The sequence below is a fragment of the Cottoperca gobio genome, chromosome 9, assembly GCF_900634415.1.
Source record: "Cottoperca gobio chromosome 9, fCotGob3.1, whole genome shotgun sequence".
In the NCBI taxonomy this organism is placed as follows: domain Eukaryota; kingdom Metazoa; phylum Chordata; class Actinopteri; order Perciformes; family Bovichtidae; genus Cottoperca; species Cottoperca gobio.
The window spans coordinates 28,036,289-28,061,781 of record NC_041363.1 but is presented as its reverse complement, the minus strand read 5'-3'; the positions used below and the strand labels follow the sequence as shown (position 1 = coordinate 28,061,781).

The window sequence follows — 25,493 nt, the reverse complement described above, 5'->3', positions numbered from 1 at the left end:
ACAGATTCTCAAAAAGCTTTTAATGATAATTTGGGTGACCTAAGGGAATAATAGTAGCCTAATAGACTACATTCGCTGATCAGTTGATACTAAGTTCTTTGGCTGTATTGTAGTGCGACTGTAGCTATTTGAAATTATGAAATTAGCTGACGTGGCAATCAACCTAACTTTGGTTTGGATCCTGTTTTTAGGTATTCAGGTTATCTCGGCCTCTACCTGCTGGATAAATTCGGTACCACATTCACCACACGGCGCCATATTAGATAGACATTATATTGCTGCGGACGAAGTCAAGGAAAGGGAATAGTCCTCCAGATGACAAGGGTACTCAGGCCGCAGTAGTCCATTCGCAAAACACTCGAGGTGACTGCTATATGGTTGACAACGAGTAATTGAGTCAAACATCTCGGGCAGCTTGGTCCGAGGCGGGCTGTTTTTGTCGTTGTTTAGCTAAGTTGCCGGCAGACATGACTTCCTTGGTTCAGCGGAGTTCGGGCCTCGTGCAGAGGCGGACCGAAGCCTCGCGCAACGCCGCTGACAAAGACCGTCCGGAAGGCGAGGAGGACGACGAGCCCCGCCGGGGAGACGAGCAGGACGATGATGATACCGGAGACTCCAAAGAAACACGTCTCACCTTAATGGAAGAGGTGCTGTTGTTAGGACTGAAGGACCGAGAGGTAATAGCAGATACACCCTGGTCTCTAACGCTGTACAATTAAGGTAAATGTTAACATTAGACGATGGGATGTTACCCAAGCTAACGTTAGCATCCTTGTTTGCTATAACGCTAGCTATAGCTAACAATAATAATGGGCCTCAGAGCTGCAGACCGTGCTGGTTTAATGTCTTTAGTCGAAACACAGTGGTGTAGAGAAGTGATCTTTTACTTTTAATCAGCAGTGGTGGTCAGTTAATTTGATATTGTCTTGTGACAGATAGGCACAAACGTGACAAGAAAGACTATCTGTACACTAATGCTAGTGAGTTAGCTTAACGGGATACATAGAAACATGTACTAACAGTGGTCAGAAATTCAAACAGATACCCATCTGTTAATAATCTGTTGTTATATGCAGTCTACGGTATACATGTACATTTTCAAGAATACTGAATGTTAATCTGCTGCTATATGGTCATTCTGTAATGGCACCTTATCACTGATTAAACAGTAGACTTCTGAGAGAGAGAGAGAGTGAGCGTATTTGCACCCCCTTGTACTATTTACGGTCTTGTTTTTTTTATGTATTTATTCACATCATATCCTAGTAGCGTTAATTAGGACTTGTTGACACTGATCAACAGAAAAAAATATCTAAAGACCAAGTAAAAAGCCAATATTTACAAATCAATGTGAAACGCTTAATCATTACTAGTGCACCACGTTATTATTTATAGAACTTTCATTATCATCTGTGTCTAACCAAGGTGAAACTAGTGAGTTATAGTTGTATACATATGCGTCTGGAAGTTTCAACCGTTATTTGATCAATGTCTAAGTATTGTGATTCATCCTTTTTAATTACATTTTGACTGACACATTTCAATCTTAAAACCAACACTGATACAGTACTCGAGAGAGAACCTGACACTGCACATCATAACAATGTACATACCTTTAGTATACCAGCATTTCTGCACTTTACACCAAGACGTCTCCACCCTTTTGTCTACAAACTCACTAACCTGATTAAACACTGTTTGATGCTTAAGTTAGATTGCCTAGCAGTTACAGTTTAAGCTACTGCTTACTGCTTCTACAACAATACATTGTTTTTTTTGACATACTTGTCCCTATACAAATAAAAACATTAAATACATAAACAGAGTGTACATTGTAGTAAACACAGGTTTGTTTTGCTGCATCAACACAAAACTTATTAGATTGGTTAGAAAGTGGCTTTCCTGCATATGTATAGAAGGCTCAATCTGCAGCAGACTTTACTTTTTAGATTTCTTCTTGTTTATTTGCTTGTGTTTCTGTAACTCTGTCGCTAACTTTTTTTCTTTAACTGAAGCTATGCATGGCCTCATGGGCACTGAGGCATTACTTTTGGATTTGGGTACACATGACTGTCATGCTAACTAAAGTTCCAAAGACGAGGCTTTTAAGACATTGACTAATGGCTATGACTTGCCTTCTAAATTGCAGTTGTCTGTCTCCATTTTATATTCAGCCTGTAGTTGGACACCTAAAGGAACATATGCACATACATAAATGATGTTGTAAAATTTTAATGCCAGCTGTAATGATTGGGCCAGTGAGTACAGATTTGTGCCATACTTCTCATGCCAAAAAGTGTTACTTTTGTTTCATCTGAAGGCGCTTAAAACATTTGTAACTGGCAGGACAAAGTGTTGTTTTAGATGCATCTCTTTCATTTAGCGTGTTTACTCACTGGGCTTATCAGCTTGACCAACAGGAATTCTCCCGTCAGTCCCTCTGGGTCCAGTGAGCCCTCTTGTTAGTTTATACTGGACTGTTGCAATTGCATGGTAGCCTTTTGACAAACCAGGATTCTGATATGTGTTTCTATGATGTAGGGCTACACCTCGTTCTGGAATGACTGCATTTCGTCAGGGTTGCGAGGGTGTATGCTGATTGAGCTGGCTCTACGAGGACGTCTTCAGCTGGAGGCTTGTGGCATGAGGAGGAAAGGTCTGCTGGCCAGGAAGGTAGGACATGTTTTTCTGCTTTGGCCTCACATTAGCCTATGTATTTAGCATCCTCTTGTACAGTTTTCTGCACAGTTATTTGCAAAAAGGCATGACCAACTCTAACAAATATGTAACAAAGGGTTGCAATGGGTCAGTAAATGTCTGGAAATTTTCCAAGGGATGTTAGGCTAAGGAGTTTTGTGCACAACTTAATAGTGAACTTATTTGGAGGAAGGGGGTACACATAAAACATTTAATTGAATTGTTACCATGCGCTGAATTCAGCAGCACACTTTCATCTCATGTCCACTACTGCACTGTCTGAGCCAAAGGACTACATGCTTTGATTATATTACTAGAGTCTATATATTGTGTATGTTTTATGAAATTTCAGTTAACCAGCCGATAGTAGCCTAAAGCAAAGTACAAAGTTTATTATTTGTTAACACCTTCTGCTAGTTTCTGCTAGCTACCTGTGGGATGCAGCTTGATTGAGCATGCTAATTGAGCAGTTTTAATGAATCTATTTCCAGTCATTCTTTATTGTAAAACATTTATTTTATAAATTAGTTTTTCACTTTAGACCCTAGGTTTTTTTGCACAAAGAACCTACCATTGTTGGCTATAATTTAAAGTCCCATTCCCCATTAGATAACTTGCAAGCTATTTTACTCTCAAAATGTATTTATTTGACAAATTGATTATGTCTGCCTAAGATATGGTAAAACGTTTTGTTTTATGTACAGCTGTATACATAAATACAGCTGTACATAAAACCCTAATCCCTATATTTCCATTTATTCCAGTTATTTACCAATAATTCCAATCAAAAGTTTCCACTTTGAATATTCCTGGAATTTTGCAACCCTAAACACACACACACACACTTAAACTCCTAGCGTAGTGTGTGTGTGTATGTATATGTATGTATGTATGTATGTATGTATGTATGTATGTATGTATGTATGTATGTGTGTGTATATATATATATATATATATATATATATATATATATATATATATATATATATATATATATATATATATATATATATATATATATATATATATATATATATATATATATATAAAATCTCTTTGGATTTTGGGATGTTGGCTGACCCATGACCTGACCATGACCTCTTGGGCTCACATGTTTTATAGAGCAAACATTATACAAATGATCTGTTCTCTGTGAGATGTGACAGTGAATGTAAGCAGAGCTGTGAGGAGTTAAAAGAAACGGAAACATTTGTGTCTATTTCAGCGTTCCTCTGATAACTACACTTTGTAACTGGCTGTCATCATTCTAATTTGAAATTCGCAGGTGATTTGTAAGTCAGACGCTCCGACGGGTGACGTGCTCCTGGATGAAGCCCTTAAACACATCAAAGATACTCAACCTCCGGAGACCGTGCAGAGCTGGATCGAACTGCTCAGTGGTGAGTTCAGTTGCTGCATCGGCCTCCAGCCCCACACTGATGTGTATATGTGTATAGAACATTGCTGTCAAACTTTGTGGTGATACTCAACTTGAGGCAACAACCATAATAATTTCAAACAACACAAAACAACACCCGAGTGGTTATGTAGTCATGTGCGTATGATGTTACACGTAACAATGAAACTTGTGTTCACCTCGGGTCTGTGAAGCTTTTTAGATCAAGTTGTCAATCCACGCCTACCGCAATAGTGTGTGCAGATTCCGAGATACTGACTGCACCTCATTTAGATGTTTACAGCATTAACTGTCTTTTGTTATTGTATCTCCTCGTCTTTTAGGAGAGACGTGGAACCCCCTGAAGCTTCATTATCAACTGCGGAACGTCCGTGAGCGGCTGGCCAAAAACTTGGTTGAAAAAGGCGTCCTCACTACTGAGAAGCAGAACTTCCTGCTTTTTGATATGACCACACATCCTCTCACCAACAACAACATCAAGCAGCGTCTCATCAAGAAGGTCCAGGAGGCCGTACTGGACAAGTGGGTGAATGACCCACATCGAATGGACAAGCGGCTGCTTGCACTGATCTTCTTAGCCCATTCCTCTGATGTCCTGGAAAATGCCTTTGCCCCGCTGCTAGACGACCAATACGACCTGGCCATGAAGAGAGTGCGGCAGCTGCTGGAACTGGAGCCCGAGGGGGAGAGCATGAAGGCCAACGCCAACGAGCTGTTATGGTCTGTGGTGGCTGCCTTCACCAAATGAGGCTACCACAAAGAGGACAGCAAGCAGTTGTGGCATTCAAGTGGCATTGTACTTTGGGGTAGGAATCAGAGACCCCAACATGGTGACTTGACTGAATTACAGTTTACCCCTGTCTGGGCTTTTGGAATGGGCTGCCCTCTTTTCTCATCCCTCTCCGTCTGGCATTTTATTTTCCTTCCAGATAACTGTCCATGTTGGTCCTTCATGGCCCTGTTTCCCCCCATGTAACGTTTGTGCTCACTTTTGCTAAAAAAATAACTCTCATGGACCTTTTGAATGAAGTGGTAGGGTGATGATATGGGTGAGGCAGAAATCAAGATGTCGATTCATATCGTCTTTATTTTCTATTGGGTGTATCTTTGGAACTGTTTCCTCAAGGTACGACACAGGTTACTCAAGGTAGCCTCCTGACACACCTGAGAATAAAGTAACCAACCGAGATGTAGATGTACAGATCCATGTACAGGCCTGTGACGCTGTATAGGAAGGAAAGGTTAGCCGATACTGCTGTCAAGTCTTTGAATGGATATCTACCAAATGTGATTGAAGTGTATGGATACCATGTATTTAGTGTCACGTCATTCTTTGACTTTCAAATCAAATACTGGGTGGAAACTAATTTGGTCAGATCTGGAAGTCTGAGTCGACTGATGCCCCCGAATCCATCCATGATATATACCTGCTTATCCTGTGCAGAGATGCAGGAGGCTGGAGACTGTCCCAGCTCACACTGGCCAGGGGGAGGGCTACAGCCAGGGCAGGTCGCCAGTATATCATTGGGCTGACAGACAGAGTCAGACAGCCATTCACACCTGCAGACAATTTAGTTTCTAGGTCACCTGACCTACATCTCTTTGGACTGTTGGGGGGGGGGGGGGGGGGGAAAGCCGATGCAGGCACTTGGAAAAAAATCCTAACGCCGCACAGCTGTCTGCAGGATCTGAAGATTTCCTGGTGTGAGGCGAGAGCTCTAACCACTGAGACCCCGTGGCCCCCTACATTCCATCCCTTCTGGCCCTTAAGTTGTGTGGAAGATCATTCGTTTGCCTACACATGCATGGACGCATCCAGTCCCGGGAATATGTAGTGTTGACTTGTGTGACTTATCAGTTACTTGGATCTCAGCCCCATTGAATCTTTGGGAAATGCGTATGAAATGAAAAGCAAAAATATGAAGAACATTATTAGACTGATTTGTTTAGGACATTGGGTGAAATAGTCCTGGGTTAATACAAATTCTAAAATTAAAATAAAACATGTAGAATTGATGGGGCTGATAGAAATACACCGTATGATTATGGAAGGAAAAATACTAAATATTAATAAACCTTTCTGTCTTAAATAGGGCATACTGTTTTAAATATCCTCTGGCCAGTAGTTTTTATTTTTATGTTTTTTTTTATTCTTAATGAAACAGGAATTTTTGTGTCTGACTCGGACTTGTATTGTATCTAATCTAGATGCACTGTCAAAATGTGTTCATGTCTAATATATAGCAGCTTGCATTCAGGATTCCAGTATGTAATATCTGAATGGTAACAGTTGAAAGCAAACACATCCTACTCTGGGTTCGATGTCATAAATCCACGTAGATAAAACAAATGGCTCTAAAATGTGTTATTTAAGCGATTTGGTAGTATCAGCTAACAGCTTTGAACGGTGTTGGCTGAGCCTGACTGGGTAACAACCCTGTTTGCATGATGACTGTTGAGGATCAAATTGAAATATTTTAGTGGCAGAAACAAGCTCAGGAAAGTCAACCATCAATGACAGCTGCCTTTGTTAGCTAAATTTAAATAGACATATACACTTATAAGTGAATCTACATATGATCCAAATGACACAATCCACAGGTCTTGATGCAGAATAAATGCGTTTATGATGATCTCCAGCTAAATAGTTGTTGAAGGTCAATTTTTTTCACTTTATGGAGCTGGCCGAGCAGTTTCCCCCAGCCTTCACTCTTTGATGAGCTTGGCTGAACATATTCCAGACCTATCATTGTCATGGATGCACAGAGCTGAAATAGATATGAATATTCTCATGTGGGTTTGATGGCAAACAAGTGTGTTTCCTAAACTGTCAGCGATGCTTAAATGTGCAGACAGTCTTACTTTGCAGTTACTTGTGATTGCTCTCAAAATAAATCCATTGTATTAACTAAACTTCTGATGGATTATCTAACACGCTCACCAAGTCTAATTAGAAGAATCAAAAGACGGGCTCACATTCCAGATGTTGGTGTATATACTTGTGTATTTGTATCAGGCACACATTCAAAGGACATTTTTGTCACAATTGCACTTGTCAGCTTTCCAAAATATATCCTGGTTCAGCTGTACTGTCTTTCAAAATGTTGTACATAGTGCTCTTAAACATTCATCAAAGCCTTTTCACCATGAACCATACCTTGATCTTCATTTCATTTTGCTTCAATGTTATGAATTTTCTTTTCACATTTGTTTAACTGTTCTTTTTTAACGACTTTTGCTACTCAACCCCATGGTTCTTGTGATATTACAGATAGCCTCCCTCTGATATTGTATGTAGCAAAGATCTGGGAGTGATCAGTCAGTGGTCGTCAGAGAAGAGGTGACCAAGAGATTTATGCATCAGAAAATCACCTCAAATTGCGGCATGAATATGAGAGATTATATGTTATCTAAATAAAGGGACCTCTAGTCTGTGTACTTTCTTTGACCCTAGAAAATAAACCAAGAGCTTGGAAGTGCCTAATCATACAACTGATAGTAAGTTTTATTTGAAGCTTGTGAACACAACTTCTTTGTCCCATGTGAGGACTCGGGTTTAGCTCATGCCAGTGTATTGATTTTATGAGGTCAGAGACTACAATATGTGCAGTTGTGTGGCTGAAGGGTTTTCTCGAGATCAATGGCAACGTATTTATCTAATTTCATTGTGGAATAGAAATTAATTTGGCTATACTGTAAGGATAATTTCACCCTGGGAGAAGGCACACTCGCCCTGAAACATGATGTGATGCTTTTCCACACTTAATTGAGCTTTTCTTTAATATAATGCATTAAATCCCAGTATGTCATTTAAATTTATGAAAACAAATTGACAATTAATTCAAATGCACAAACAAGACAATTTACTGCATATTTGCCCACGTCAGTAAGTGCAATAGAGTTCATGTTATTAAGGTGTGACAAGTCATTTTAAGTGTATACACTCGTATGTGGAATGTCTAACGGTTGGGTTGTGAAGTAAACTATCTGAACAATTGTGACATGTACATGAATGTGGCAACAAGGAGAACAGTAAGGTCATTTATTTTCAAAATGCTGCAGCAGTAAATCTGAATGAAAGTAATTTATAGGAGGTAAGGTTGATTTTCTGAGATGTACTCAATTCAACATGGCACATGTTAAATTCAGACAAATAAAAAATATAAACCAGAACAAAACAAAATTTCACACAATTGAGGTTTAATCCTATGTGCCAAATAAATTGACATGCATAACAAATGTGAGTCATTAATTTCTAAGGTCTACAGTGCACTGAAGTGACAGTGTGGGTTGAATAGTGTCATCCTGCAACTCCCAAAGTTCCTCTTCGTTCAGAGGCCGTGTTTGAAGTGACTGTCTCTTTCCTGTTCAAGTGCAGCGAATGCAGTCCGACTAGAAATTGGGGAATTGAACCCACAAGACATGCAATGCTTCAACTCCTTCAGCCAACACTCGCCTGTGTGCCTATTGTACATATAAAATGACCATAATCTCTGCTATCAGGACAATATCATGTATGGGCTGAAAGAAGATTGAGGAAGTCATGTGCAGAAAGGTTATATAACATTAACAAATGTGTTCAACAAAAACTCAAAGGCTGCTAACATTTCATGCTTTCTGAAGGTGAGTCTTATCTAATGTGATCCTCCTTTCTTATCAAGGCAATCTGTATGTTGTGGCCTGTTAGTAGCTGGAAGGCTGGGTGGTCATTTAATCCTACAGCACTTTAAATCAGCACTATTAGTGCTGTGATAGAAGACAATGAATTGAAGACATTGGATACACAAGCTACTGGATATATAACCTTCTAAATATTATATAACAAGATAGCCCAGTTAGCTATTTGCCTCGCCACCAAATTAAGACTTTTTACACATCATGAAGTTTAAAGAACCTACAACAGATCAATAAAGAATTTACTTATTTTTCAGTTTTTCCATATTTAGTGTTTTCAAACAACATATTAAGCATTGTAACGGAATGATTATAATATATAACAAAATAAATCAACAAACAAAAATCCAAGAACACACACGTGTCTGTTCTTGGATTTTTGACAAATGACAAAAGAGAACTCAGAAAAAGAAATAACAAAAAAAAAGACAGTTGAAGCTGGGTATCATCCCTGTTTGTACAGAACTTTAGTGTAACTTGAGTGTTGTGTATTTTAATATAGAATCTTATTTCCACATCTATTTGTTGAGAAATCCAAAAGTGACTCATTCAAGTCCCTTGACTTTCAGTTCATCTCGAAGTCGGCTGAAATAATCAGGATCTGGGTATCCAAAGCTGCAAACACAAGAACACAGATTCAGTGACTTCATATGGACACGTAATTAGTCACGATGTATATTAATTCAGTTATACTGCTAGTGTGCTTCCTGAAATCATATGAGACTTCTGCACTGATGATTACTGAGTACGTATCAGTATGTAATGTTGCCAAATAAGAGTCCTTACTTAGTTGGTCCTCCATGTGTTGAGGTTTTGTGGTGAATATCATTCCATGTGACCACATTGTTCCTGCCGCTGGTGGTGGAGCGACCAACAGTGAAGACGAGTCTCTGATCAAAGGCTCGTTTCAGCAGGGTCAGGATCTTTTTGCCCTCTAAGGAGTCTGGGAGATAGGCTGAACGTGTTGCACCTTCATATGGTTGACCGGGGTTAGGATGCTCCTGCTGTAGAGAGACAGTAACACAGTACAGGTTTCACTGCTTAATGATGTCCTGTCAAGAGACCAAAGAGGACGTAGACCATGGGTCTCAAACTCACGGCCCGCGGGCCAATTGAGGCCCGCTAAATGATATTTTGTGGCCCCCTACTTGTACTACCGGTAATTGTTATGTTTTTGCTGTGAAGCACTTTGGGCTGCAATTCTTGTATGAAAGGTGCTATACAAATAAATCTTATTATTATTATTATTATTATTATCAAAGTTTAGTGTTAGTGCGGCCCGCGCGTTTTTCTCACACGCACCTTTTTGCCGAGTCGTTGCCATGGGCGTTTTATATTTTTTTTGTCACCTAGCCCCAGTCATGTCTTTCTCAAAACCTGCCGTGAAGAGAAAGGTTGGCAACGAGCACAGACAATTTCAGGAAAAGTGGGCATAGGGGCATCCCGATGTGACTTATATGCACAGAGAAAGTTGCGGTGCACAAGGAATACAACATCAGACGTCACTACTCAACTAGACATGCTGAGGAGTATGCAACATACCAGGGAGATGAGAGAGAGAACCGGGTCGCCAATCTTAAAACATGTCTACTGAGGCAACAAGATTTTTTCAAGAAAGCAAGCAAAGAGAGCGATGCGGCAGTCGAAGCTAGCTACATGCTGAGTAAGATGATTACTAAGGCGGGAAAGCCATTCAAAGACGGCGAGTTCATCAAAAAGTGCATGTTACAGGCTGCAAGTATAGTCTGTCCGGAAAAGAAGGGTCAGTTAAGCAACATCAGCCTTTCCACCAACACAGTGGCAGAGCGCATTTCTGACCTGTCGGGTAACATATACGATCAACTGTGTGAGAAAGACTAAACATTTCCGTGCCTTCATGGAGAAGGATGGGATGGCTGTTCCTGTGCTAAGTGATCCCAAATGGCTCATGGACTTAGCTTTTCTTGTTGACATCACACAGGAGCTGAATGTACTGAACAAGAAATTACAAGGCCAGGGGCAGCTTGTCAGTGCTACACACACACACACACACACTTTTGATTGCTTGGTATTATATATGGTGTGTTTTGACATTTATCTTATTGATAAATGCTTTTAGGAATATACATGCAGGTTTGTTTAATGAGTGAGTACTGCCAACTTTAATTATCAAAATTAAGCTTTTAATAGCTATCGATATGGTCATTTTGTTTATAATTATTAATCAGATTTCCTAATTCATTGTCTAGTATAAATTATGAGACTTTTATGAGACTTCATTGACTGGTTATCATGTTCCTCTAGAGCAGGGGTCTTCAACGTTTGTCAGGCCAAGGACCCCCAAAATGGTGTAGCATGGAACAGGGACCCCCTACTTTCAGCGGTATTCAAGAAGAGGGGGGGGGGGGGGGGTCTGTTGAAGACCTATGCCATACATAATGGTGACACTAGCGTGAGGTGTAGTGTTCCAACTGAAGCTGTTATATTCCTCTATGCCAGGGGTGTCCAAACTTTTTTCAAAGAGGGCCAGATTTGATAATGTGAAGAGGCCAGGGGCCAAAATTCCCTTCTGACATTTTTTAACTATAAAAGTTACATACAAATACACTGTTATATAACAATTTTCATTTTCAAATGGCAATGTAACCAAATATAAGCCACTCAGGCAGGTGTGAACAACTCTAAAAACACAGTTCTGCCTTTCATTCATATCTGGAGAGTCAGATAACATTGAACAAACTGTATGGAAAACCTTAAACTTTCATGAAGTATGAAGTATATATCTACCTCATGTTCATTTTAAACAGGAGTTAAAAGTAATGCAAAGTTTTCTGTTATCATTAAAGTTTAAAACGTGTAAATTTTGCTATTGTCTTTTACAAGATCGTTCAGAAAGTACATAACATCAACAGTTATAGCCACATCTTATCAAGAGTTTAATTAAATAACTGCTATAAGTCCAAGTGCATATATTAACTGTGCTTTTGGCTTTTCACTGTAAATAGTGATCGATGTTACCGTTCAAAACATTCAGAATTTCAGACTGACCAAGACACAGGTAACTGACACTAATGAGAAGGCTGATACTGAGATCTGGATTTCAGTAGACAGGCCAGGTCTGGTTTGAGGGCAGTGGTTGAGATGCGTAAAAGGTCACGTGTTACGTTAATGTCGTCGACAACTCCTCTTAAAAAGACCAGGAGCTGTGCAGTATCAGATGCATCTGTGCTTTCATCCCAGGCTAATGAAAAATAATCAAAAGTCACTCCCCTATCCCCCAATTATCTCTGAATATCTGACGATATGTCCTCAATTCTCCGTGCCACAGTGTTACGAGCCAGACAAACATTAATACATTCTTGCTTCTTCTCGGGCAAATGTTCTCCACCATTTTCACAACACAGTCTTTGATAAACGTACCCTCTGTAAAAGGTTAGCCATGTTTAGCTATTAATATGGCCACTTCGTAGCTTGCTTTGGTGATGTTTTCATTTGACTCACAGGCCCGCGTGAAAAATCGCTGTTGTGATGCCAGAGCAGCTTGTCGTATGCGTCAACATGTTTTTTCTGATAGTGTCTCTTTACTTTGAATTCCTTAAACAAGGCAACCGTCTCAAATTAGGCAAAAACAATTGCCTCGATTTTCGGTGAAGAAATATTGTAATTCCCATCGTTCCTGATCGTTCCGGTGTCAACTTTGCTCTTTTTGTTTGTAGCCATGGTAGTAATGAGCATGGAAGGGTTCACAGCAAAAGCCGTTACAGAGCCAGATAGTGTTTGCTCCTAAAACGCAGCATAGAGTGGTGCTGCCACCACGCGGTGAAAGGAGGAATTGCATTGTTAAGATTTATTCAGTTTGACAGCGCTAGCGGGCCATAAATAATACATTATAAGACCAAAGCTGCTGGGCCGTGTGACCACGGGCCGTGATTGGCCCCCGGACCAGACTTTATCGCCAAATCCACCAGTCTCCATTGAAGAACACAGGGGTTGCTGGTCAACCGCTGCCTTGATCAGTTAGTTTATCTGCGTTACTTTGGGAAATCAGAACTCACCAAAGCTACACAATGTAAAACATGTCTGTTTTTCCAAACCGACATCTACTGTAGGTAATACACTGACTATGAAGAAGTACCTCATACAACCACACTTCAAAACATCCAACTTTCCCTTTAAGACCTTAGTTAAAGGGCTCAATATCTAGGCAAAAGTAGCTGAGAGCGATGAGTGGATATTTAAAGTGAACAACTTGAGAGGATGTTGATTTGGTGTCATCCCATCACAAGATGGTCTCTAGAAGACACGACATCTATTGCACGTCTGTCCGTCCTGGGAGAGGGATCCCTCCTCAGTTGCTCTCTCTGAGGTTTCTACATGTTTCCCCCTTTAATTATGGGGTTTCTTTTAGGAAGTTTTTCCTTGTGTGATGCGAGGGTCTAAGGACAGAGGGTGTCGTAACCTGTACAGTCTGTAAAGCACACTGAGACAAATGTATAATTTGTGATATTGGGCTATACAAATACATTTGATTTGATTAGAAAATTTTGCTGACATTTTGAACGCAGTCCTTCTGAATAATACTCTCCTCCTGCTGCTTCCATGACAGACATATATATATATATATATATATATATATATATATATATATATATATAATCCAAAACAAATGTTACATTTCACAGGCTATAAAAACACTAATATGGCAAAGTAGGCAATACATTTTCTTACCCACACAGCTAAGGACCCAAACGCAGTAAACCAGACGATTTTAACAAAAAGAGAGCTTTATTTTAATAAAGCTTGTAAAAATACAAAAAGGTAAAAAGTAAAACTGAACAAAACCAACCAGGGAAGACACAAGGTAGCACGAGGACGCACGAAGGAATCACGAGGCAACATGGGTTACATCAACGTAACTTGGATGACTAACAGACAAGGAGTGTCTCAATTCATGGGCTGCAGCCTTCGGAGGCTGCATTTGCAGGCTGATTACGTCACAGCGGCCGCGACAGGACGGTCCCATTTCGGAGACTCCTTCAAATGCAGCCGACAAATGCGTCCTTCTTTTCCCGGATTTGGAGGATACATCTGATGTATCATTCACGGCCTCAGGTATCCCAAGATTCATTGGGCGCCCAGAGAAGTTTTTTCTAACGAAAAATGCCGCCCCCCCGACCCAGCAGTAACGGCAAATAGATATACTTTTAAATGTAAGTATTGGGTTTCAACTCGCTCGAATAGCTAACGATACAAATGTTATGAAATCAAAGGACCTTAAAACATAACATTTTCGCTATAATTATAGGTTAAGTTACAGGACGTTAGTGCCAATGCTAGTTAAGCTAGCTGCTATGAGCTGCTGTACGATGCAGCTTGGCTGCCGGTATCAGACCTAAGTTAGTCTTTGAAAGTAGAACTTTTAAGACCCTAACTTTCAAACCTAAGAGTTTTAAATGTTGATTTATCTTTTACATAGATTGTGGTGATTGTATAGATAATTTATACTTTATATTACCTGCTTGGCTTTCTGACAGTTGAATATCACTTAAAGTCCAAGTAAGGTTCAAGAATTATTTATTTAGTACATATGATTTATTAATTTAGAAAAGGGATTATTTAATTTAGAAAACTACCTATTGTGAAAGGGAGATATTGACCCAGAGGCAGACAGAATTGCATTGTGAAAGCGAGGCTGATGGTGTCATCATTCTACAACCATTACATTGTGCAGTCAACAATAACTTCATAATAAAAATGTTGTCTATTGCCACTTTAAATAGTTCAGTGTCGAATCTGTAGTCTTACCTTTTGGATGCCACTTGGAATGTGATAATGGATCATTATTGTTCCATGTTTCTCATATCCCGGCAAAGATGCAGAATTTTTGGTGACAGTCATTCTTCCTCCATCAGGTTGTGTCCCTTTCAAAGTGCCGTATAACTCTCCACATGTCGGGCATACAGGCTTGTAGTCAAAAGCTTTTTTCAGACAGTTTCTGCAAAACGAGTGTTTGCACCGCAGCGTCTGTTTCTCTGTGGCTACTATCACGTCCATACAGATCGGACATGTTTCTTCTTCAGGATCTTTGCTCTGTGCAGATGAAGGACCTGGGGTGCTCCTGCTTGGAGTGTCTGCTGGACCTTTGTTTACTGGACTCTTGCTTGAGCTTCGTGTTTTTTGTAAAAGGAATTCTTTCAATTTAGCGATGTGCACAAAAGACCCAGTCACTGTAACTTCATTTCTATTGTGGCTGTGTTTAAAAATGAGGAGTGGAAATCTCCTCTGCAGGTCTTTGTGGTCGTGTGTACCCACAGGGACAGAAGAGACCTGCAGGTCGGAGGCAGTTCTCTGGTAGAATGTGATGAATCGCTGTCTGACAAAGTCAGCATGTGCAGGGTTTGAGGATCCATGGTGTGATCTGAAAGTCACCCGTACTGTGCTGCTGCTACCTTTATTGCGCACTGTTCTGGGGTCAGGCTGTGTTTCAATGGCAAAACTCTTCCCTTGAATTTTTTCAAGTTCTTTTGCACATTTTTGCTCAATGTAGGCCATGACAAACCCAGATACATCCAGAGGTTTGACTTGAGGTGAAGCATGTTCATCTTGCAGACAGGTTGGTCCCTGTGTGGCAGGACTGGCGAGATGCTTCACTGTTGACAGATAGGCTGCAAGTTTGTCAAGTACATCGAAGGTCCCTCTCACTATGTATGAGGAACCTTTTTTCTCATGAATGTAAGATTGAAGAATTGTTGTTAATCTTGCAGGGTCTCTGTAATTATCTTCATCAATGATGACAGATATGTCTGTGATGAACTGCAACAAGACACAACAGTTGAAGTTAGCACTTAGCTATTAGCCACATACCTCCATCTAAATGCAGTACCCTACACAAATATAGTTCTATTTAGAATATTTGAAAATGTTTCTCTGATAATGATGCAGCAATGTGATACTGAGCACTACATTATAATTAGGCTGAAACGATTACTCAAGCATGATAAGAAAGATTGCTTTCATGGAACTGTTATACAGCAGAAGAGTGCACAGACATCCATCACTGACGCTCAGTGTTGACTGTCTGAATTGGAGATGGATTTACAAGCAGTAAAACACAAACTATCAGTTTTGGAGGCTTCTTAGCCTGAAAGTGGGGTCAGAATTAAGTAAGCCCAATATTTGATTTGCATTAAGTTTTTTTTTGTAATAATATGCATGTAATAATATAATTGCTTTCGGTGCTAAAGTGAGGTGTGATGACATTGTGTTAAAATAACCCATTTATGCCGCTGGGTCGCAAATAAGCCTGCATCCAGACAACAGTAAAAGATGATGTGGGACCAGTCAGAGGTCCTGCTGCTGCTCTGAGGGATCCATGTCATGTTGAGGTTCTTACTTGTTTTTAAATTAGAGTGATCACAAACTGGAAACTACATTTTAAAGAAGGAAACAAATGCATTGTTTGAAATCATGTGAAGAACAGAGTTTACACAAATATTCAGTCATCTTAGATTTCATGTGTGCAGGCGGTGTCTAAATTGTGCTGCTGCATCTCCGGTTTTTGTTTTCTCCTCATTTTCCATGTTTCCATTTTTATAATATTATTGTTAAATATTATATGCAACTCCATATTAGATCCAGATATTTGGAAACAGTTTGTCATACTGATTAGTGTCACTTACATTTATTGCTGACTGACAAATAAAGCAACTCCAATGATGTCTGGTTAGGATGTTTGAAGCAATCTTTTTTACCAACTGGAATATTGCTTCAGGATATATATTTGACAATAAAACCTTTTTTTTCATTCTTGAAAGAAATTCTTAGAGATGCAGAGCCTGTAATGAGCCCATTAATATGAATAAGACAGACTGTTACTGTTGTTTTCTTTCTGTTACTGTTAACAATGTAAGAGTATATTTTTCCAAATTGCCTGTTTTGTAATTTAAATCTAAGTAGATAATTTCCACTCTCTTGGTGTGTCTTTGTATTGATTTTTCCCTGCATCATTGAAGTCAGAGAGGTAGGAGAGTATCAGAGAGTAAGTATACTTTTGTCAATTCCAACAGACCATACATGTCAACATTGGAATTTCAAAAGGGACATTACCACTGTACACTTTTTTTTTTAATTAGGCCTATTTTTATTTTCGAAAGGTTATAAATACGGGATAATTACGGGAAAAATATTTAAACGGGAGGACAGCGGGATAGAAGGGAAAATACGGGATAATCCCGGGAACAACGGGAGGGTTGACAGTGGCTCTCACCTCGTATTTGGTCATTGAAGGAGATTTCTGCACAACCATCTCCTTGGTTTTGCCTTTATTCTTGAATGGCTGGACAAACCGTAAATAAAAATGAACATGAGTAAAACCTCTTCGCATTAACAGTTTGATGCTAAGCCAACCGTCATTTCCTAAATTCGTCAACTGCCACTCACAATATTTCACATCAAAATAATCAACATTTTAACCATCTATAATTTTCATTGTAAGCAAGCACATTTAGTTATATCTATATTTATTTAGCTATCAGCTCTGACCTGAACTTTGGGCTGATTGTCCTTTCTCTGTGTCCCGCTTGCTCCTTTGGTCTCAGTCTTGGGTGGCTGGACAGAAAATACATTAAGAATTAACATACAGGATTAAAACATCCAAACGAAGCTGAGTCAGTGACGTGCGGTGAGGTTCATGGATGGGGAGGCACGATTTACAAATATATGAACCCAACTGAGTAGCTTATTCACCATTTTCTTGGCAGCATGAACATTGACTACTGGTTATTTTTCATATCTCATATCAGCATTCTTTATACATATTTGGCCTAAAAACGAACGTTACATTTATAGCGGCTCAGAGAGGTACATGTATTTGCTCTGCACCCTCCATAGCGTTTTTAGTCTGAGGCTTTGATTCATTTTAATACAGACTGCACTATTAACTGAAGAATATTTTATTTAAGGTCAAATGTAGTTTTTAATTTAAATATTGGATTGTTTTCTTAGTCAGATCATATTTTCAATAAAATTGTGATCTTACCTTTACTTGTAAAATCTTCCATTTTTACCCGTTAGTCGGAGAAAGAAACTAAACGCTACTACAGTGCACGTGACTCTGATGTTAGCTAGCAGTAGCTTGTTGGCGCTACAGTGCACGTGACTCTGATGTTAGCTAGCAGTAGCTTGTTGGCGCTACAGTGCACGTGACTCTGATGTTAGCTAGCAGTAGCTTGTTGGCGCCGCCGTCTCTAGTGGAAGAGCAGCTACACGAACCTGTGGGCTCACGTGCGCCCTATTCAGTGCGGCAGAGTACTGTCTGCCTCACCTGGTGCTTTTTCACTATGGTTTTATGCATACCTGGCAACATTGGGATTTCAAAATAAGGGACATTTTTGGGCGGACTCCGCCCATATTTTTATCAGGTCTCAGCCACCCAGCCCCTATATAATGTAAACGTAAACACATAAGGGACGGGTATATACATTCAGGAAATACATGTTTATTTAAAGTATGTATTACTTGTACAGATATGTTTATAAGATGTATGTATTTTATTTATTAGTTAATATCATCAATTTATTTGATGATGGATGAGTTGTGTGGCTTTTGTTTTCTCCGACGAGGACTTCCTTGCGATGTCAGAGTCGGGAAACATGTCCGCGACACTGTGACTGAAATCAGCGCAGAAGCTGAAGGCTACATTATTTTTGGCGCAAAGCATCGACATCTTTCCCTCAGCTTTGGTCACTTGGTTTGCCTCCGACACAGTTCTTGTCACACATGAAGTCATTGACAGTGGATGTCTTTGTGCCTCGTGCTTGTGCTTGGAAAATTGTTCATGCTGGCGAACATCTCTTATTCCGCCGTGTGCGATGCTAACATCTGAATGGCACACTTTACAAAAAGCACGAGTTTGCCTGACTCTGCTTTTAATAAATAAGGGAAGGTCTCCTCTCATTGGTACTTACATAAAGTTTTAACTTGTTTGGCAGGTACAGCTGCGTCTCCATCTATCTCCCGTTCACTGTGACTCTCATCCATATGTTTTCGTCTTCTTCTGTGTTATTCTTCCTGTTTTCTTCTTCAGTGTGTTTACTGGCGGATAACGTTTTTTTAAAGGTTAAAAATACGGGATAATTACGGGAAAATATTTAAACGGGAGGAAAACGGGATATAAGTAAAAACACGGGATAATCCTGGGATAAACGACAGGGTTTGACAAGGGTTGACAGGGGTTAATAATCTATTTAGGCAAAATATATTCAAACTCAAATTGTATTGGGTGTAGATCATTTCACTGACATTTTATGCTCAATCTCAACCTTAAAACTATTTTTTAAACACATTTTAAAACATTAAATTCCACCTAAAGTCTAATAATTCCAATTGTGTGTTCAGATGGGTTATCTCATGAAGTCAAAATTATGATCATCTGATAGAAGAGTTTACTATTATAATTATTATTAATACGCAACTTTATCAATTAAAACAGGAAAAATATACATGTATGGGAAATGCGCACCAATGGATGGTCCTGGTGTGACACATCACTCTTTATTTTACCACATGATGGGAAACATAAAATGTATGCGGGAGGGTAATAGTGAATTACTGACGTATTCATTTGAATTGACGATCTTTTATTTTGAAGGTCTTATGCTGAAACAGGAAACCGTATTTCATAGTTTTTTTGGCTAACTTGGAGCACTTTTCCGCGCAGTAAATCAATCATGTTAAAGTTGTTTCCTTTTGCGACTGAATCAAACAGAGATGACCAATTCGCAGTGATTTTCTAAGTATTTTCTAGAAAAACTACGACAATAACTCTGACTATAACTATCACTATCAGATGGGTGAAAACAAACCTTGTGTTCACCGGATATAACATCTATTTCTGCTTGTATGTCCCCTTTCTTTAGCCTGCTTTAGATGTGCTGAATGTAAAAATGTGGGACTTACCGGCATACTGCAGAGTTCTTCTCAAAGTGCAGCTATATTGTCGTCCCTGTGAACACACCAACACACACTGACCTGGCAGCTTTCTGCTTTCACTTTCAGCTCGGGTCGTCTGCACTGTTGATCACGTTTGTTTAGAGAACCCTGTCGGTGACCAAGTACATTACATCCAACATAAAAGACCACTAGCAAATAATTCAGTTGTACTTGTATCACAACGCCACATCTGTGTTCTGCACAGTGGATAGATTACAACTAAGGACTATGTTTTCCCAATAACTTTATTTAAGTAATTACATGTTATTCAATTCAATTCAATACAACTTCATTGAGCCACAAAGGTTTAGGCCACTTACCCTTACCCTTGTGATAAGTATGTGCTGGTGAACAGTGTGTCTGATAAAGTACAATTAATACTCTCTGAGGTCTGTTTGTTAAAAAATCCATAAAATCAGACCATGGCCTAGATTGTACTGAGTGACCAGTTTATTGGCTGCATGATGTCAACTGCAGAAGAAACATCTACAAATAGGAGCCTGGGAACGGGTCCGCTCTCCTCCAGGTGACTGTGAATGGTGTCACCTTAAGAGGACATATTTAAAATCATCCAAAACTGGAGAGGGTCTAGGACAGCACCAGTACTAGACTTGATGTGGGCCCAGCTTCTCTAAGACCTTCATGACCAGAGATGTAAGAGCAATGCATCTGTGGTCGTTGAGGGAGCAAGCCTTGTCCTTCCTGGGGACGGGGATGATGGTTAACGTTTTCTATGGAGGGACTGTGTCCAGTGAGTACTGATATAGCTGCAGGAGGACCCCGCTGAGCTGCTCAGCACAGTGCTCGAGGGTCCTGCCACAGATGCCATCAGGTCCAGCCGTCTTGTTGGCTGGGGTCCTTTGAGCAGGTTAAGCACATCCTGTTTCTGGAGGGTGAGTGTGGTAGATGGCATGAGGCTGTGTTTTAGCTCCACCAAGTCAGGCCTCTCAAAGTGCCTGTAAAACCTGTTTAGTTTGTTTGGCAGAGAGGACTCACTGACCCCCTCCACACTCCCCCGTCTTCTCTCAGTCTTTGTGTATACAGCGGACATGTTTTTGATTCCCTGCGTTGTCTTGCTGAAACTTCTGCGCAATCTTATGTTGTACTGGGTTTTAGCCTGGCTGATGGCCTGTAACACTCTTCTGTTGACCTTTTATTTTCTCCTCTGCAGATCCTGTAAAAACACCCTTTTTTCCTCATTAAGGATGCCTTTGAGCTCTTTGGTATCCCAGGGTTTGTTATTTGGGAATATATTACTCTCCGTAGTAGGATGCAAAATGCATTTTGATATTGTGAATGCTTGCTCATCTAAACTAGTGCTTAATTACAGGAACAGCTCTCATGTGGTATAATCAAACAACCTTGTAGGGCCTCAGGGCTTGATGGAGTCCATGTTTTAACTGACAAATTTATGACAAATCTATGGCCTCTAACAACGCCTCATAACTACAGCTATTTGTGAGTGGCTCAAAGAAATCCACTGAACATGAACAGATTGTGCACTCCTATTCTGAACCAAACAGTTATGTGCTTCTACAGCGGATTGACAGGTTGCTTACAACTTTAACTCTTTCACAGTTTGTGTTTTCACCTAATGAAAGTTAATTGTAACAATTCAGTCCCCGAAAAAATGTCTTGTTCAGCGTTCGGTTGCACTTAGCTCCACCTTCTCGACTCACTTCTGGTTCTAAAAGACCAAAATGGTGATGTCCAAAATGCCAAACTCTTGGATTAAAAAGCGTAATCCACAAACCAATTGGTGACTTCATGGTGACTATGTCCACTTCTTTTAAACTGTCTATGGTTGAAGAGGACTCACTACCTATGTAGATATGAAGGGCTCATTCTAAGCGAATTAAAACCAAACCTCTTAGTTTTGGGTATATACACTTGTTAAAACATAGTAATTATATTATATTCCTGACAACACATCCCCCTAAATCAGGGGTCTTCAACATTTTTCAGGCCAAGGACCCCCAAACTGATGATTGTGTTTTATATTAAACTGGGCCTAGTGCCATGTATAAACATAGATACCCTGTTAAAGTGTATTCAATACTAAGCTATTCAATTAATACTGAATGTGTGCATTGCTGACTGAAAGATGACGTCTTCTGCCTCCATTTATCCGTTCGTTTCAATATTATGTTACATTCATGTTAATGTGTATTTAAAGAAATTTTAATTTGTGGAAAAAAAATAGGTTGAAAAAAACGGACCCCCTGTTGAAGACCTCTACCCTGGTTCTTTAATAGTAAAGCTGACGTATCCGAGCAACATCGAAGGCAGCATCCCGGGTCATGTTGCAGTGCCAGTGTCTGTCCAGCAGGTGTCAGTGCAGCTCCACACAGTGATCTTCCACAGCAGTGACGCTGCTGGCCATCATGTGACCGTCCCGACACAGCAACAGCACGTTGTGTTGATTTAACACTGAGCCTTCTCTGTTTGACACACAGCATCTTCTCATTATTTCATCTCAGCTGGCACAATATTCAGGGAGCTGGCTGGGTCTTGTCCCGCTGCTGTCTCTCCACCACCGGCGACTTTTCATCAGTGGACAGCCGATACAGACTCTCGGGCATCCCGGTCTCAGCACAGTATGTACGGACAGAGGACAGCAATCACATTTAACAGATGGCTGGATCAAGAATCCAAGTTTCAGAATTGTTGTGCAATTGTCCTCTTTTGCTGCATGTATAGGCCTACATATGTTTGTACAGATGTTTGAGCAGTATTGGCCAAGCTCGTGTTGTGTTTGATGGGAAATAGCTTGGCCCTTTTAACGGTTTGTTAATATATAGGCTATATATATTTAAAAAAAATGTTTTATGTTAAATTATTTTGCGTAAGGGAATGCATTTGTGCGACAAATGAGCGTGATATTATTGTAGCAATTTAGCAATGTGTGTTTAAATACTTTAAAGGCAAAAAAAGAGCAATTTGTTAAAATATATAAACAACTAATCATAACATAAATAAATATTGTAGGCTAATTGTATTTGAAAAAAAAGAAGTCTTCAGTACTGTGTTGATCAGCATTTCCCCGTTTCGCAAGTTTTATAGTAAAATTGAGTTTTATATTTTAACATAGCGCTTGAGATATTAACAACCAGCTGAGGAAAGAAGTAGGCTATGTCCCCAATATAACTCGCCCTCGTATATCAACCTGTTTCCGCCCTCAGGCTTTAGATAAGTGAGCTTGAACAGCAGTGAAAGTATCACGCGGGTCGGATGGACGAGGTTTAGACATCTGTCAAATTCAGCCAATAGAATATACATTAGTAATATTGAAAAACGCGCTGTGGGGCAGCGGAGATTAAATCCACTTTCTAATCTGATCACACAAATCAGATGGAAGCCCAACAACGCCTCCAAAGCGTCATGGATAACATGAAAAAGATCAATGTGTGTCGCATTTTCACACACACAATTTAAGGAACAGGAAACCATTTCATTTTATTTTTATTTAATCACATTTGAATTAAAATGTATTGAATGTGCTGATTATAGTGCAGTTAGCGGCTCTGTATGAGCTGTGTAGCCGGTGGTTGACATTGTGTCAGAGCTGCTGTCAAACATCATCATCCTCTCCTCTGAAGGTCAAGCTGTTGTCCCATGAAAACCATGCATGTCCAGTTTTGGTGATTTCTCTCAGTTGAGGATTACTGCTATGTGTTGACAATATTCTCCGTCAGGTTCATGAACCCCGGATTTTTCGTAAAAAGCACAATCGTCAGTTTTTGTTTTCTTAATGAATGAAAAAAACAGAAATATTGTATAAATTCTCTTGTTCATTTGTTCATGCAGCTGCATCAGAAGCAGATGTGCTGAGTGCTCCGCACAGCTGCTCACAGATCTTATGCTGCTTTGGCCTGAAAATCGCAAATTAAGGCATAATTAAATATTATTGTTTTTAACATTTGGATACATACAGTTGTATAAGAAATATATTTTTAATTATAACTAAATAATTATTTAACCTGATTCGTCAGGGTTTGATGTTTGAGAACATTTGTTATTTTGTCTTTTGTAGTAAAACACAAATACTATTAGATTATTCAAGCCAAACATGATTTCATAATCATAATGCAGCCATAATTATTGTAGTTTTCATTTGATCCATTTCGCCAACTAAAATGAATAAAGCCTAAACTGTGTTTTGGCCTGTTGTCTCCCTGCTCCCAGCTCCAAAAGATGTATACAATATTAATTTATTATTTACTATTTCCATCCTCCTTATTATACCTCAGGTGGTTGTTGAGCCTTTGAGACTGCAGCTCGTGCCAAGTGGAATTTAATTCAAACCCATTCAACTCATTACATCCTTTTACATCATTTCATTTCTAAAATTCTAAAATTATTTTTTTGTATTTCTCTGTAGAGCCGACTTTGTTTTCTCTGGTAATTTGACCTTGTTGGATTTTTTTCCGTGTTATTATTGGACCTACCTCATTATCGATCACGGCTCAGTGGTGTGCCCGCACTTTTTGACTGGAGCCAAGTGGGGCAGGGGGGGCATGTACACACACACACCCACGCACGCACACACACACACACGCACGCACGCACGCACGCACGCACGCACGCACGCACGCACACACACACACACACACACACACACACACACACACACACACACACACACACTGGCCATACACATGAAATATTAAGCTTCCATAGTTTATTCTTTAAGTCCTTATAAAAATAAATTGTACCTCTGAATTCAGAAAAATTAAACATATTAAAGTGTTTATTTCGTAGCTTATTCTAAAAATGGATGACTCCTTTTTTCCTTTGGTGAGCGACCGTAGCAGAAGAACTATAACACATGAAGGAAAGGCCACAACACAAATCATTGTCTGCTATAAATGTAATTGTGACAGAGCTCCACTGGTCTCCACTGATATTAAAAGTGAGAGCACAAAACTACACTGCATATAATCCAGTTATTTTCTAAAGCATTTGATTAGCTTATGATGCACGAGATGTTTCTCCTCCCATAAAGGAACATTCCCTCAGCTTATCGGAAAAAATTCTACACACCAAACATTTGACTGGACTGATGAAAAATTATTGCAGGAGATTTCTAAGATTGATTCATTTATATTATTAATTTATAGAAATGAAGAGACTGACACTATAACTCATATATAAAGCATATGTATATACTGTATATATATATATATATATACATCCTCAACCATCGATGTGATGACACACACACTGTCATATTCACAGCAAAGTTATAAAACAGCTTAGAATCAGTGTGAGGTGCACATGGTCACACACATTTGCAAATTAATTCTACATTATTTAAGTTTGTAGATTATATAGGCCTACTGTATTCCTCAAGTGAGCACAACTGATTGGCTTGTTTTACTTCTCCCATTATTGAAGGTAATCAACAGCATTAGTTGTATATATGTTTTGAAAGAAAAAAGACAGATATGTCCACAATTCACAATTCATCCCTGTATGTCAAATATCTCAATTATGAACTATTATTAGAGAATAATGTATACAACAATATTCTTTGTTGCCAATGCCACTGTCATACTAGCAATTATGTAACAATTAGTTTTTTTTCTTTTTTTGGGCAGTAGCAATGGAGACAGGGTGACTGACTGGCTGCTGTTTGTTGCTGCAGGCAGCAGCCATTATTCTCAAGTGTGGCTGTGCTCTTTCACTCCGAGCTGCTCATTAACTCATATTCATAAAGCACTAATTGATGTTGTAT

At 39.5% G+C, this 25,493-nt stretch overlaps 2 protein-coding genes across 3 annotated transcripts; one reads left to right on the top strand and one right to left on the bottom strand.

Annotated features, from left to right (window-relative positions):
* The first annotated feature begins 239 nt into the window (after positions 1 to 239).
* On the top strand, positions 240 to 7,546 carry golph3a (golgi phosphoprotein 3a). The gene is made up of 4 exons (XM_029439390.1): positions 240 to 677; positions 2,542 to 2,673; positions 3,983 to 4,097; positions 4,438 to 7,546. Exons 1-4 carry the CDS (start codon positions 468 to 470, stop codon positions 4,860 to 4,862), a joined length of 882 nt encoding a protein of 293 aa, XP_029295250.1. The 5' UTR covers positions 240 to 467; the 3' UTR covers positions 4,863 to 7,546.
* A 596-nt stretch (positions 7,547 to 8,142) lies between these two features.
* LOC115013256 (E3 ubiquitin-protein ligase DTX3L) lies at positions 8,143 to 19,858 on the bottom strand. 2 transcript variants are annotated; one of them, XM_029439388.1, is made up of 6 exons: positions 19,724 to 19,858; positions 17,309 to 17,374; positions 17,034 to 17,102; positions 14,573 to 15,580; positions 9,575 to 9,792; positions 8,143 to 9,403 (listed from the first exon to the last, which is right to left on the bottom strand). In XM_029439388.1, the coding sequence occupies exons 1-6, from the start codon at positions 19,727 to 19,729 to the stop codon at positions 9,334 to 9,336; spliced, it is 1,437 nt and encodes a 478-aa protein (XP_029295248.1). In that variant the 5' UTR covers positions 19,730 to 19,858; the 3' UTR covers positions 8,143 to 9,333. The 2 variants fall into 2 exon arrangements, with proteins under 2 accessions (XP_029295248.1, XP_029295249.1); XM_029439389.1 differs by lacking the exon at positions 19,724 to 19,858 and adding an exon at positions 17,805 to 17,862.
* Between the last annotated feature and the right edge of the window lie 5,635 nt (positions 19,859 to 25,493).

What these genes read in the sequence shown, in the direction of transcription:
- golph3a (XM_029439390.1), top strand. Translation starts at nt 468, where the DNA reads ATGACTTCCTTGGTTCAGCGGAGTTCGGGCCTCGTGCAGAGGCGGACC. An exon ending in TAGGACTGAAGGACCGAGAG is followed by an intron (nt 678 to 2,541) that starts GTAATAGCAGAT and finishes TCTATGATGTAG; the next exon opens with GGCTACACCTCGTTCTGGAA. An exon ending in CTGGATCGAACTGCTCAGTG is followed by an intron (nt 4,098 to 4,437) that starts GTGAGTTCAGTT and finishes CTCGTCTTTTAG; the next exon opens with GAGAGACGTGGAACCCCCTG.
- LOC115013256 (XM_029439388.1), bottom strand. An exon ending in TTCCAAGTGGCATCCAAAAG is followed by an intron (nt 9,793 to 14,572) that starts GTAAGACTACAG and finishes GTCTCTCTACAG; the next exon opens with CAGGAGCATCCTAACCCCGG. An exon ending in ACACATGGAGGACCAACTAA is followed by an intron (nt 9,404 to 9,574) that starts GTAAGGACTCTT and finishes TTGTGTTTGCAG; the next exon opens with CTTTGGATACCCAGATCCTG.